The sequence below is a fragment of the Apis laboriosa genome, unplaced genomic scaffold, assembly GCF_014066325.1.
Source record: "Apis laboriosa isolate Shangri-la unplaced genomic scaffold, ASM1406632v1 scaffold34_cov151, whole genome shotgun sequence".
Lineage (NCBI taxonomy): Eukaryota > Metazoa > Arthropoda > Insecta > Hymenoptera > Apidae > Apis > Apis laboriosa.
The window spans coordinates 4,789,740-4,805,122 of NW_025222928.1; the positions used below are offsets into that span (position 1 = coordinate 4,789,740).

At 48.3% G+C, this 15,383-nt stretch overlaps 1 protein-coding gene across 4 annotated transcripts in view; it reads right to left on the minus strand.

Annotated features, from left to right (window-relative positions):
• Positions 1-15,383, minus strand: part of LOC122715038 — a 210,495-nt gene that overhangs the window by 38,365 nt on the left and 156,747 nt on the right. For all 4 annotated transcript variants that reach the window (XM_043936918.1, XM_043936915.1, XM_043936916.1 and 1 more), the window contains exon 2: positions 14,540-14,717. In XM_043936918.1, coding sequence (XP_043792853.1) covers positions 14,540-14,701 — 162 coding nt within the window. In that variant the 5' untranslated portion in view covers positions 14,702-14,717. The remainder of the gene's footprint in view (positions 1-14,539; positions 14,718-15,383) is intronic.

The window sequence follows — 15,383 nt, forward strand, 5'->3', positions numbered from 1 at the left end:
TGTCCGATTAGCAAGGAAACACGAAAGCACGACGGATCCGAATCATCCAGGATTTCTCGACATTTATCGAGCGGATCGGCTCGGCCATCGGACGGCGCATTATTTTTCGCGGAATGGCGATTCGAAGCCAGTATAATATCTGGTCCACCCTCCCCCCGAAATGGCGCAATATCGTAGGGGATGAAAGCGGCGGGGTGGAGAGATACAAGGGAGGGATGCCGTGCGTAGAAGTGTTTAACGACACGGAGAGCAACATTCCGGACGCGCTTTAATATCGCCTACCGTTTCATACGATGGGGGGTTGGTTGGTTGGTTGGTTCGTCCCAAGCCCATGCAAGGATATTTCGCCTAAAATCTACTTCACCCCGTGTGTCTCGTCACGAGGAACCCTGTCAACCCTTCTTCTCCCTCCGGGTGCCACGTGGCGCCCGTGGGGGTGAATTGTTTTTGATATTCGAAACGGAACGAATGCGGTTCCGCTTCGGTGAACGCTCGATGGTAACCGATTCACAACCCTTCCGCCTCCTCTTCAAACTTTGTCTCTCTCGCCTCTGGCCAAATGAAGTCCAAATCTGGTTGCTCGAAAAAACGAACCAACCCTTTTCTCGCGACCGAGAATCGTTCTATTAAATCGTTGTTCTGGAGGAACAAAGCGAGGTGGAATATTTTCGCGAGTCAGAAAAAGATCGAACGATACGCAACTGCCAAAATAAGAAAGCGACGAGAATAATTCCGACACTTCTCGTATACGCCGAGTGGATTGAGATAGGGATCTCCGATTTACCTCTCCTCGTCGAGGAAAAATATTATTACTCGACCGAGGTTAGATTGAGAAATGCTACGAGAGATCGAATTCTCGCGTCCTGAATGAGAGACAAGAGGACGATGAAATTTATTAGAAAAATACTTATCCCACGCGTATCAACCAAGCTCCCACGAAAATCGATTAATCGCGCCATTACCATTCCCTGATTTATTCCCAGCCAGGGGGAAACGAGCTGTCTTCGAGCGAATTAATTATATTCCGTCTTAACCCATCATAGTTGTCGCCGCCGATTAAATCTCTCCGCGTTATCGTATCACGTATCTCTCTTTTCCCACTCTTTCAATCCGAGACATACGTGCCTATTCATCCCTGTGCGTGTATACGTAATCGTCGTCGTCATAATAAATAATCGTAACGGAACGGAAGAAACGATAAGCTCGTAATCGTTAACGAGGATCGGCCTTTTCGTTTGCCGTTCGATCGCGCAACGACAAAGGCGGATGCTCGTGAAATTACGTATAAGGTAGACGAGAACGTGCGTAACGGTAAGCCGTCTAGTAACGAGCGGTAAGCCTCTATTCCCAGGTGCGTAGCGGGAAATCGAAGACAAATGAACCTTCTCGATGCAAAGTCTCTCTCTCTCTCTCTCTCTCTCTCTCTCTCTTTCGCCATCCCTCTCTGTTTTTCCGCTACCTATCCGGTATTCTGTGTCTTCTCTGGATAGGTAGTTTGTCGGAACGAGGTTATTCAGGGAGAAAGAACCGCAACGAGAGAGAGAGAGAGAGAGAGAGAGGAGGGAACAGAGTCTCTGTAAATTGAACGGTGTTATTTGCTAGGAAATGGAAATCTTCGCGGAAATGCGCGCTCCTGCAATCTCTCTCCCACCCCCTCTGTTAATTTCTCGTTTGTTGTAGACTGCGAAGAAGGGAAAAAGAGGATGAGGGGCGGTGACTTAAAAGCATGGTCTATAACCGATGGAAGGCAAAAGCGTTTAGCCAGGCTCGCGTTCTCTAGTGCGGCTAAATATAGATCCCTTGAAAATTCTGATATTTTCCAATAAAAAGAGAGAGAGAGAGAGAGAGGGGGGAGAGAAGAAAAAGAAAAAAAAAAAAAAGGAAAAGAAAGAGAAGAGGAAAAAAAGAGCCGTTCGCCTTTCTCGGTCGCCTCTTCTCTCATCGATCTCGCGACAACTCTTTCGTGTAATCCTTTCGCCGGTTACCAGGTCGGCACAAAGGGGGATGGAAAAAAGAAAAAAAAAAAAGAAAAAAGAGGTACGCGTTTCTACAGGCTTCCTCCCACTCCCTCCCGGCTTCTTTGCGAAAGATCGACGCCCATCGGCAACGGCACTCGATCCCGTGGAAAAGTTCCAATTTCCCTTTTATCGGGGATCCTGTTCCATTTCGGGCGCGGCCGTAATATTACCTCCCGAACCGCGAGATTAAACGGCGAACCGAGGAGAATTTCCTTTCTTCGCCGCGACGCCGCCCCCCCCCCCCCCTCCCCTCCCCTCCCCCTCGATTGTGATCCAAGGATGAATTTCATAATGGCGACACCTCGGCATTTTGATATCCGACGAATCGACAGCTATTCGAAAAAGTAATCTCTCGTGAAAATTACATGGGACACACACACAGGGTAGAGGAGCGAGAAAGAGAGAAAGAAAGAGTTGCTTCAAATTTCATTTCGCGCAGCCGTCCGACGAGATCTTTCGTTTTCGCGGAGCGAAATAAATTTAGAAATTTTGCCGGCGCCATCTTATCAATCGGCTCGTAATTCATAAATGATTTAAAATGCGTCGGTTCGGACTGGGGAAAGTTGGTGCGCCGGCCGTCATTTCCTCCCCAAACCCCCCTCTTCTTCGTCCCTTCTTCGTCGGTCGGCCGCCATGGCCGGGTGGCCATTATTTAAATTTCGTCCTCGCTGATTCATCGTTTCAACGTCAATCTCTGCCCTGGCTACGTTAGGCCGCGGAAATTTATCTATCCTGAAACGAGAACGAAGGGAGAGGAGGAGGAGGAGGAGGAGGAGGAGGAGAAGAGACGATTCGAGAAGCTTTCGAAGCTGCTTTTTCTCTCGCTTTGGCAACGAATTTAACCCTCCCCCCTCCTTCCTTTTCTAACAATACGATACCCGTTTCAACGTTGCACGCAACGCGTAATTCTCTCCTCCATCCCTGGAGGATTGAACGTGGGCGGATTCGTTTGGGCGGAAAGCGTGGAAACGCTTAGGCAGACGCTCATTACCCTACCTTCGAACCACTAACCCAGTAAGCGGGAGTATTACCTGTGTCAATATCAACCCGCGCACCACCCCTTACCGGCTTACACAGCCGGTTACACCCGTGGCTATTATATTGATCTTGACAAGAATCCCGCGCGTTCGCTGACGCTCGTTTAATCGACGCGTGGCCGCGATATTAGGTCTCTGCTTTGAAAGCGAACCACGAACGATTGCCACGATCCCCCTTCCTCTCATTTGCCCATCCCCGTCGCCCCTGCGAAGCTGCAAGTGGAACAGGAGAAATTGAAATCTGCGCTCGATCGATCCTCGAGAGGAATCGAATATCGGATCAAAAATTTCCTGTCCTCGCGTCTGGAGAGTGATAGAGAAAGAGAGAGATTTCTTTTTTTTCGCCAGAATAGGATGGTGAAAGGATGGTGGGCGGCAGCCGATAATGAAGTAATCCGAGGAAGGAAACGGTAGCTCTCTGTCGGGGATCCTCCTTTTTCACGGGCGGCGCCGATTCCGGCGACGGACAGGGCCTGTCGTCGTGTGACATCCGAGCAGCCGCCAAAGGGATCGTTAGGCCGACCAGGGACGCGATTCTCTTCCAATGTATACATCCACCCTTTAATCTAGCCTTGGCAGACGTTGCCTGAGCTTCCAGCTTGGAAGATCGAAAGGGGATGGATGGATCTCGCCCCTCCGCGCGTTTCATTTTCTATACTTCTTCTCGTATTCTCTCCGAGGATAGGAGAGAAAAATTCGACCGTATAATCTTATTTCGCAATTTCGGATTTGGATATACACAAAATATATTTGCGTATAAGGATAATAATAATAAGTGTCAACGGATGTCTAATCTATTTCATCTTTGTATATAAGTTTACACGAGTCCATCGATAAAAGATAAATAAAAGAGATAAAAGTTGGCGCGCTTTGTTAAAGAAACGAAGGAAGAAAAAGCGCCATTCATCGAATGACAAACGAGTAATGAAAGAAAGTTGGGATCCAAGGGGCGACGATCTAAATCGATATAGCGCTCGAAAAACAGAGGCGACGATCTCCCTCCGGGGTAGAAAGAAGGCCGGAATAGCCGAGGTTTCCCCGCTAATCGCGGCCTCCCCGATAGCCTTTTGCCCGGGGAAACGACCCCTCTTCCAACTCTCGCTTTCCCCCGGAGGAAACGCGTCCACCTGAGAATGGATGACGGCGGTCCCGGCGCCGTAGTGGAAACGTAGTTCGCGGAGTTTCCTCGTTCACCTCGTGAGTTCGAAGCTGCATTAATTCCAGGGTGACCGGGGGCCTTTTTCGGGGCGGACGACTGTGCGACGACGAAGACTGAAATCTGTGCCACGGCGGCACGAAGGCCGTGCACCGGGATGAAAGGTTCGCGTGAATATCAACGGTATTAAAGTTTAAACCGTCCCTTTTCGTTTGATACCCGGCCCGAGCCGAGATTAAAGCGCGAAACCGGGGGCGGCCCTGGAAACGTGGCGAAATTGTGTCTCGAGCGGGACAAACAAAGAAAAAAAAAAAAAAAAAACCGAGGCCACGGACTTGATGAAAATTCGAGAAACGGGAGCGCAGCGGTTTAGAATTGATATACATTTTTCGAGGCTGGATAATGGAGAGAAATGCACAGTGCGTGATAGAATTTAGAAATATATATATATATATATATATATATATGTTGAAGCATCGTAATGGGGCAAGAGTAAGAGTATTCGAGTTCGATCTGGTGTAATTGTCGTGGTGTTGGAGGAACATCGGGGTGTAGATCCCTAGGAATCCCTCGTTAGTCTACGCCGCGTGTGACAGCGGAAGTTGGCCGTCGTTCGAGCGTGAACGGAACTTGCGAGGATTTCGGGGGACAAAGCTCCTCCTTATCCTCTTTTCGTCGCCGCCCTTGCCACTTGTTTTCGCCGCTCGTCTCGTTTACCACAACCTCTGGGAATTAGATATTGGACGAAGAGAGAGAGAGAGGGAGGGAGGGAGGGATCGTAGTGGAAACGGTTCTCGTGCCTTCCGGTCTGGAAAATTAACACGAGTCTTGTTTTTCTTTCTTTCTCCCGTTGAGACGATATTGTTTTACGTTCATAAAGCGTTTAAATGAAATTCGAAGAAAATCCTTTTAAGCGAAGTTACACAATTTTCTTTTCCGTCCGATGGACGGACGATCCATGTTTCTCGTTATTTAAAATTCTTCCCAAGATTCTTAAGATGGATTTTTCATCGTTACATCTATACACCCCTCCCGGGGAATAAAAGTTTTCCAGAAATTAACAAGGATACGAAGAGGTGCGGCTCGTTAGTCATTAAAGTTGGCGCAAGTGTTCGTTAAGAGTTAATGATGCCATTAGACGTAACCCAGGGCCAGGATCGTTAAAGATCCTGCGCCGCAAGTATCGCGGAGGCATACCGTCCAAGTGGCGCTAAAACGCGATCGAAGAATTCGAATGCGGTTACCTTTCGCGGAAATCATGGTGAATCGCCAATCTGTGGACGGGAGGACCAGAGAAGAACGGCTTTATCTTCTCCTCACAGCACAAGAGAAAAAGAAGCAGCAAGAGCAACGACTCGATTAACTCTCCTCACTGATTCTCGGCGAGATTCACCGAATTCCCGCAAACGTCGCCAGTTTCCCCCTTTTTCCACTCTCGGAATGCATTTCACTCCGTTTGGCACGTTTTGACGCGCGCCATGCCCCCCCCTCCCACATTGCCCTCGTTTCGTCCGTCGGAAAACTACGATTAAGAGACACGCGTCGAGAACAAGGAATACGAATACCACCACCGGTTTTCCAACAGTCTTTTTCCTCTCGATTTCTCGAATCAATCCCGAATCGAGCGATCAATCGATTTTCCTCGATTAACACGTTGACTGCTGCGCGCGTTTTCCAACGAAATCTCCTTCAAGCGTACCAAGCTGTGATATAGATATAACTGTTAAAATTCCTGCCCTAATTCGTTTCAATGTGGAAGAGAAAAAGAGTGGTAGAGTCTTAGCGAGTTATATAGCAGTCATATAGACAATTTTGTATCCAAATTATTCTGACCAATCTCGAGTATGTATGGAATGCTTTAAAGTTTTACATTCCGAATAATTTTTCTAATAAACCATTTTTCTATTACTTTCGCAACGATTCAACAGTTTTATTATATATTTATTATACACCCTGCGAAATATCTTTCCAAATACCTGCAAAGAAAGATGCTTCGTAAATAGTCGAATAAGCGTCACCCGTTGTTAAATAAAGGTACTTGGAAACTTACTACTCTCTCTTCCCCTCTCTTCGTCCTCGTCCACTCGGATGAATTCGCTCCCCACGAAAACCACCTATCTTTCGCACCTTCCCCAAAACCAAACGCCACCCTAAATCCCGCAAGGAACCACCCTCGTACACGGAATAATATCGGCGGATCTTAACAAGCTCCTCGACGGGGAGGGGAGGAGCAGAAGCTCGGTTCCTAAACTCGAGCTTCCTTGGCGCGAGGGAGGAGGTTTTAATGGACCGCAGGGGGGACGTTGGAAGGGTGGAAATTTTTCCGCATGACCCGGCCCGTTAGCGACGACTAACGACCGCCGGGGACCGCGGATGCTGCGGGTTAAAGGGTCGTTGGGCTCGCGAGGCTCGGCTTAGCGGCTGCGGTTTCGCTACACCCTCGTTACGGGGGCCCTTGATTATTCCGAATACGCGTAAACACCGCGCCCGTTCATCCCTCGGATGAAACGAGAGAAACCGTAAACCGCGTCAACATTTGGACTGGCAGCGCATCCGACGAGAGTCGACGAAAGAGCCCTGCCAGGAGAACCGGAATTCCCCAGCTGACCGCAAATTCTCTCGCTTGACGCTTCGCTGCTTATTTTCCGCTGAATTGTGGATTCCAGTTCTCCAGGAAATTTCGAAATGTCGCTGCGCCGTAAAGCTTGCACGGGGGAGGGGATCGTGTTATCCCCCACCTACGCTTTTACACGAATCGTTCGTATAAATTGTTCACGAGTTGTTCGCGAACAACAAAAGCGATGTGTCCACGCCAATGGGAAATTCGTTCGATTAAATTCGCGTCTCGAGCGTTTTTCGAAAAATTATTATTCTTCGAGTTCGTCCGGATACTTTTGTGAAGGAAAGAACACAATTGGATGGCAACATGGATTGGCCACCGTTCGATAAAATCTGCAAGAAAGTTTTTTTTAGCCAAGGATAGAGGGAGGATAGAGTGGAATGGGATGATTATTTTTTTTCAAGGGCTTCGTGTGGCCCGTGTTGGCCGTCCGCAAGGTCGAGAAAGTTTTCACGTGCTCGTTTCCACGGAACCGTGCTTTTGTAAACACACCGGCTGCCAACGACAGGCAGCAGAGCTGATGCAGGCGGCCCTCTGGTTGCGTCTGCCTTCTGTACGATCTATGTTTCCATATGATCTATATTTATAGTTAATCGTTGTTTCTTATTTGACGCGAGAGAATTTTTTCTTCTCCTTTTTTTTTTTTTTTGGAGAAAAAGAAAAATGAAAGAACAGATAAATCGAAGAGGAAATGGCGTTTAGCCGCGTCACTCGATTATTTCTTCCGTATCCACGGATTAATCGGATGATTTCGATGGGAGAAGATGCTTTTACCTCTTCTGTGTTTCGCTTCTATTACGACTCTTTAGCGTTAAATTGTGCGCTTCCAATGAGCGAACCTGAACCTTCTCGCCATTAGGCCCTTATCTTAATGAAATCAAGCGAGTTATAGATGCTTCGAGCGCTCGTGTGAAACACGATCTTTATTGTTATTCCCCCTCCGCATTCCTGTATCTGCTCGCCGACTCTCTTTCGAAATTACACGTTCTTGCTCGACGACAGAAATGTTAGACTCGAAACGACGATTACCTATGCGGCAAATCTCCAACACGAACGTGAAATATACGATGTAACTGTTTTCGAGGTGGAAAGGCGTATAAAAACGAAGAGTAAAACTCTTCATGCTTAAATAAGCATACACACGAAGTGAGAAAAAAAAATATAATAAGAATCTTGAAAAATATACACTCTTTGTACCGTTACAAATATATATAGCTTATACAACAACGAACTTCATCTTTTCTAGGATACATCTATCCGAACTATTAAATTCCTAAACGTCAAAAACATTTTTCAAGTTCCATCATCCTTTACATTTCCCTTTACGAGATTAAATCGTCGCAGACTAAACATTTCCGACCACTTGATCCTCCCTCCCAAACTTACACAAGAAAAATTCTCATCCACGCGCTCATTCCAGTCCAATCCAGTCCGGTCGATGGACGATTCGATCGCGGGGAAAAGAAAGAGAGGATTCAAGCTCGATTTACCTCGCCCTTTCAAGGGCAGAGGACCTTATTACCGCGGTTGGAACGGTTATTGGTCGCCTTTATATCGAAGGTAAAACCTGTGAACGTAAAACCATCGACGAAAGATGGCAACTCCTCTTATTCGCGGAGTTGGTATAATAACGGTGCTAACGACAGGGGGCGATATCAGCTCCCGGCTAAGGGCTCTTCCACCTACTTCTTTGCCTCTAACGAAAGAATAAGACACGATATCTACTATATATATATATATCGTCGACTCTACTTTCTCCTAAAACTTCGTTTAGATAGCTTCAAGATTAAGGTATCTCTAAGGGATGATACTCCATATTTATGGATTCGATGCTCAAGGATCTTTTTTTTCTTTTTTTTTCCCCTCTCGCGTGACTTGATCTTCCGGTGGAATATCCATTTCAAGTATTTCGAGAGACGCTTTATCGCTTCGTTAGACACGCTCACGATTCCTCCTGTGATTTGTAAGTACATACATGAGAGAGAGAAAGAGAGTGTGTCCTGGAAAGGACTGCTTCTATCGTCGAGAAGCAGGTCTTCTTCCCTTTCACCGAGCTAGACAAACAACAACAGCGCTATCTAAACGGGTCGTCGAGCCAGCTTCCCCCTTGTACATCTTCCTCCTCCTCGCTCGACGAAAGATTAACTTGACGCGCGGCATTACCGTACCACCTCTCTTTCAACCCCCTCCCCTGTGCAGGTCGATGCAAACGTTGCCCGTTCAACTCACTTTTCCGTGCTTCTTCGTCCAACGATCGACTAACCAACCACTGACGTCCGCGCGAAAAATACTCCTTGTTTTCGTTCCGTTCGGTTAATTCGATCGAGAAATTTTCAACGGGTAAAGAAGATAACGGATGGCGGATTAATCGGTGATTTACGCCGCTCGTTATGCTGGTTACGACATGATCGATGATTTAACGCGTTTCCCCCGGTGCTAACTTAATGCATTGGACGGGATACGTGCGCGCGCATACCGGACGTTCGAACCGGTACTTTACGCGCTTACACGCTCGTTGATTACGTGATATGCTCGATCGCGAACGCGACCGGATGCGACGCTCGCGATTTAACATCGACTCTAATCCGCGATAATCAACACTTATGGGATAGTCGGCGCTGCGGTAGCCTCGATCACGGTCCGTTTAATGGCCGTTTAATAATCAACTCGGTTGCAGCAGCAGCTCTTCGCCACTGAAAAATTCTATATCGCGTTATTTATTTATTTTTATTTACGGCCCGTATCAACGTATCGTGAAATGGAGATGGAAAACGACTCGACACGTCGCGGTAACATTCACCGGTGTATAGCAGCGGAACGAGATATCCGTTCTCCTCCTCTCGCCGTTTCTCTTTATCGCGGTTTATTCTCCGTTTCGTTCAACCGTCCCGTCAAAACTGAAGAAACCTTGGCAAGGATTTAAGCGGCGACATTTTGATGAGACACGCTCGGTATTTGCCGAGGAGGGGGCGAGGAGAATTCGGGGATTGAAAAGCGGAAAAGAGTAGGTTAAAGAATTCCTTTAGGTCGCCATGATATGACGTGCATACGCGCGAGAAATGGAAAAATATTACGCCCGCCCCGGGTATAAATTGATTCTTCGTACGCGGGAACAAAGCGCGTAACTGTCCGCCTTCGCGTGGTTTCATCCGCTGTATAATGGAATCTTCCGAGCAGAAGAAAGACCGAGGACCTTTGCAAGGGATCAAAGGATTTGCGTCCTGCTTCTCTCTCTCGTATCTCTCGTGATCTATCGTGATTTCTTTTTACACGTGTGGGTGTACCACTTGCAACCGTTGGAAACGTTCAACTTCGTTTCAAGATCTCGAGATTCGATTCGATTCGATTCGATTCGATCTTTCGAAAATAATCAGTTTACAGGAAAATAAAATTCGATAAACGATCGAGGAATTATCATGGTTTGTTGGCCAAGGCTCGGGTCGGCCAACAACACCGAGTTGTCGCAATAGCTGAAACCGGACACGAGACGGCGGGTAGATTGGCAGGAAATCCGGGCTATCGGCGAAAGAGAGGAGACACAATCGGTTCGGGATAATCCGGACGAGGGGTCCCTCCTCCTTCTCCTCCGCCGATATCCACGAGGATATCGAACGTCTGCCCATTTCGATTCGCTCGAAACGACGATACCTTTCCATCCATCGAGCCCCAATAAACGAAACCAATTCCGCTCGTGCTGTAATTAACCGTAGCTGCGGCAACGATACGTAATCGCTAACCTGAAAAATAGCCCACCTTCCTGAAAATAATTCCAGCCCGGTTCACCTCTTCTAGCCTTCCCTTCTCATCGTTGCCGCCAAAACTTCTTCTCCCTCTTCTCAACGTTCCTCGCGGGTTCTTCTTTGTCGGCTCCCTGCACCGCACAGGCAGAAACAAAGCGGATTCCCAAGCGTGACGAAGAGACTCGGTTCGATGAAAAAAAAGAAAACGCTGTCACCGCGGATTTCTTTCCGTCACCATCTTTCGTGCCTCGCTTTCTCCACTCAAGAGACGTCGAATTCTCGATCGAAAGGGAGGAGAACTCGGTTGGATTTCCCATTTCTTCAACAATATTTTCTCCTCTCGTTCGACTTTCTCATTATGCCGCCACAACTCTAAGCTGCAAGTATACCTACCCCCTTCCTTCCAGACACGGTGGTTGCAATCTCGCGCGAACGATAATTCAAACTCGTCCTCCAATTGGTCGCACTCGTCGCATTATACCCGAGACTTAATCTAAACTTTCACGACAGGGGGGTGAAAGAGGGGGACGTCGAGGGGTGGCGAGCCCACCACCTCGATTACAGAGAGAGAGAGTTGTAGACGATAAATATCGCCCGGAAGAAATTAACCTCGAGAAGAACGTTCCCCTTCCCCCGAAAATGATCGTGGCTACCTGGAATAAATGGGTTAGAAAAACGAAAGGAATACAGTCGACTCGATAAAACTCGAGACGACTTTACGAGAATCGTGCACCGTGTTTTTTAATCACTATCATCCTGTGTTCTCTTTTATTTTCCTCCTACGCTCCTCTCACTCGTACCATTGTCTCCCGTTTTCTTCTTTTTTCTTCCGTCGAATGAACTCCGTCTATAACAAGTCCTATATAAGTCCCTGATACGCATCCCCTTTGACATTTATCGTAGCAAGATGTGATTTCGCGCGCGGATATCAGAGAGAAGAGGGAGAGAATATTATCGTGGCGAGGGAGGAGGAGAATAATAATTCTCGGGACAGATCGACGTTTTGGATCGTTGAAGAAAGGAAGCCGGAAGGCTGAAGGGACAACGCCTCTTCCGCGGATCGAAGGGGAAGGATTGAAGAGAGGAGAAGAGAGGAGAGCCGAAAAGGGAGAGGAGAGACAGAGAGAGAGAGACAAAGAATTCTCGCCGTTCTAATTTCCACGCCGATGAATCCGGCAGGGAACGAGCTCGAGGAAGCTTCGAGAGAACAGACAAAATGTTTGTTGCAATTTCGGTAGTTACAACTCGCCAACGGGGGTCGAGAGAATTCAATTAAGGAAGGCCGATGCGTTTAGCACCCCCCGCGTAAAGGGAGAGGTGAGGAGAGGAGAGGAGAGGAGAAAGGGCGCGCAAAAACTCGGCTCTCCTTCGAAACTCGCGCTCGATCTGCGCTCGTGAACCACCCTCTGGATCCTCTACACGTCTCGCACGCGCTGAATAATTATACCGAGATTAATTATCCCGCTCGCCCCAACGACAACGCTGTCCAAGTCGAAGGGGAGAGAAATTATAAATTATAAATTATAAATTCTAAACAGCGTTGTTCAAATATTACGATCGTTTCTCCCTCCCTCTCCTTTGTCCCTTTATCGATCCTCTCTCTCTCTCTCTCTCTCTCCTCTTCCGTTCGAGGCAAAAGATATTTCCCCCTCACGGAAATTCTCACGAAATTCCCCGGCCCGTTTAATCGAAACGAAACGGAAGATAAATCTCGAGAGGACGGGGACGGAGAGAGAGAAAGAGAGAGGATTCTCCAATTACGCGTAATGATGTAAAATCGTGGGGCGATAATGGGTCCCCGACGTTCGCCACGCCGACGAGACACGTGTTCGCTATTAATAGGCCAGCGCCGTTTTTATCCGGCCACCGGTCGTCGCGGGAGGAAAAAGCTCGAGGGATAGAGGGAGAAGGAGAGAGAGACAGAGAGAGAGAGAGAGAGAGAGGGTGACGATGAAAAAGAGGAGACGCGGTGGCAGACCGATGGCGCCTGTCAGGGGTAAACACGGTTTTTTAACGGGCCGCTAAAGACAATAACAGAAACACCACGTTCGCCCCCTCCCTTCCGCTCCCTTCCGAAGGAAACGGCCGATCTCTCCATGTCGGGGGTAACGGGCAGGAGGAACAGGAGCCGCGACCCAGACCGATTACTCCTACCAACTGGTCCCGCTTTTAACATCCGTCTCGATGATCTCTCTCCCTCTCCCTCTCTCTCTCTCTCTCTCTCTCCCTTTCCTCTCACCCTTTCACTCCACTTGTCGCGCTCTCTTTTCGTAACCGTTCCGTGTCGCCGACCCGGCCGATTTGCCCGGCGATAAAGCTTAACGAGCGAGAGCGACGCGAAAGAGACTAATCCTCGCTCTAGAATCCCTCTCCCTCTCTCTCGCTCTCTCATTCTCTCTCTCTCTCTCTCTCTCTCTCTCTCTCGCATAAATGAAATTTTAGAGAGAGCGTGAACGAGGATTACGGGTAGGATCGTAAAACTTGGAAGGGATATTTTAATAACGAGTTACCTCGTTAAAAAGTCTCGAGTCAGAGCGGAGAGGGGGGGGGGGAGAGGAGGGGGCGGATCGTTTAATTGGTCGAAACGATCCGCGCGGTCGAAATTAGTTACGCGACTTTCGTTTCCTATTCCGCCGCAACTTTCCACCTGGAAAGTGGTGATTCCTCGTGTGCTGCTGGATGGTGGAAAAAGGAAGGACGACGACTGGAACGACAACTATAATAAAAGGGACAACTGTAACAGAATGGTAGGGGAGAGGGGGTAAGGGGATTAATCGGGGCGACGGCGGTCGAGAGATATATCGGAGCGGGAGGGAAACGGGTCCGGAAAAATGATATCCTTTCGATATCCCCCTCCCGTAGAATCCGTAGAGAATTTTAAAAGCTCGTTACAGCAAACTGCAACTTATTCGAAAGTTACGGTACAGAGAAGAGGTTAGCAAGAAATATCGAGAATATCGGCCCCCAACTACTTTAATTGGAATTCTTTCCCCCGCTCTCTTTTCGAGAAAAGTTAACGCGGCTGTACACGCGTTATTCCTGGATCGCCGTTAATAGATGTCCTTCTTCCTTTTCCTCTCCCTTCCTTCTTTTTTTTCTCATTTTCGAAAATCTTTCTTTGGATCGAACGCACCTCTTCGAAGAGATATTTCGTCAAGAGAGCATTTCTCGGAGGAGGGGGAGAAAATTTAACGAACGAAGGGGGAGAGAGAGAGAGAGAGAGAGAGGGAGAGGTTTTTGTGTCCCCGATTCAATTTGCCGGCGCCGGATAAGGAGTTCCCCGGAATTTATCCCCGCCTTAAAAATCCTCTCGATATGAATCGAGCAACCGTCGAACGTAGCGCGACGCCTCTTTCTTCGACCGGTTTCTTTTCTGCCACCTGTTCCCCCTCCCCCTACCATTCCTCCCTATTCAGGGATTTCTACTTCCACCGGACTACTCATCAAACCTTTCGATTCCAATGTGCATCGATTCGTTCGATCCCGTTCGGGCCGAGTCGCGCGACTTTTCGCGTGCAAGGGAGATTACGAGAGGAGTGCTCGTGCTTTTCACACCGTCCGTGTGTATCCGTTTAAAATGGAAGAGTATTCGAGTATTCCGGCGATTATACCGCTCGGTAAATACGCCAATTCTCTCGAAGATGGATTGAACCCGATTGAAACGGGAAACTTCAAGATTTATATTAAATTTCGAGCGAATATCGTTCGATATATATCGTGCAATCCACGCGGTTCGACTTCAAGAGACGAATCATAACTTTGCAAAAAAATAAATTTCGAATCAAAGATTCGAACCCTCACAGTTACGAAATATAACGAAATATAACGAAGCTCGTGTGTCGAATAATCTCGTTGGATTAAAGCATTCTGGGAGCAAAGTTTAATTTTTTACAGCGGTTCGATAATTGGCGACGCGAACTGGAATGGGGCGGAAACGATGAAGATGATCGAGAAGGAATCGGACTTACCGGGATGGCGACGCAATCTTCGATCTCGGTGAGTGGCTCCTCCGAGCAAAAGGTGCCGTCGGTGAGGAAGGGTGGCCGAGGGGGTGGCGGTAACCGGAACTCGGGGGGTGGCCCGGGGCACTCGGGGCACTCCGTGCTCTCCAGCGTTTCCAGCTCCTCCATCCTCCACCTCAGCGTGCTGAAAACCACACGGAAAATCAACGCTCGATTAATCTTATTGACAGAACTATTAATCGGCACGCGGGGAAGAGAGAGAACCTTTATCTCTTCCCTTAACGCACCACCTCGTAATCTATTCTCCCCTTTCCTTCTTCTTCCACCTCACGCGAGAAACTCGCTTCCAACTCGCGTGGCGGTTCTTCCATTTCTTCCCCCCCCCCTCCCTCTTTTTTTCGGCCGAATCGTTCGAGTCGAGCCGAACCAACGTGGCGTTCCTCTCCCCTTTCCTCCCTCTCGAACCCTCGAAACCGAATTACTCCCTTTCCAACTCCCGCCGCTGAAAACGCCGCAAAACGCGAGGCACGGGAAAACAATCGACGCCGGAAATCTCGTTACTTGGACGGTGGAGCCGCGATCGTACGCGAGCCTTGAACGATTCTTCCACGGAGAGGAAACAAAAGGGAAGAGAAAACCAAAAGGAAAGGAAGGGAAAGAGGGAGGTCATGGAGGATAAACTCGTTAGCAAAACGAGGATACCGTCGAGGGAAAACAGGCAGCGCACGGACTACGAGGCACAAGGAGGAGTTAAAAAGGAAAATAGAGAAATACCCCGGTTGACCGAGAAAGTTGGCGGCCAGGGGTTAAATTGATAACGGGTCAGCACCCCCCTCTCCCTCTTCACGGC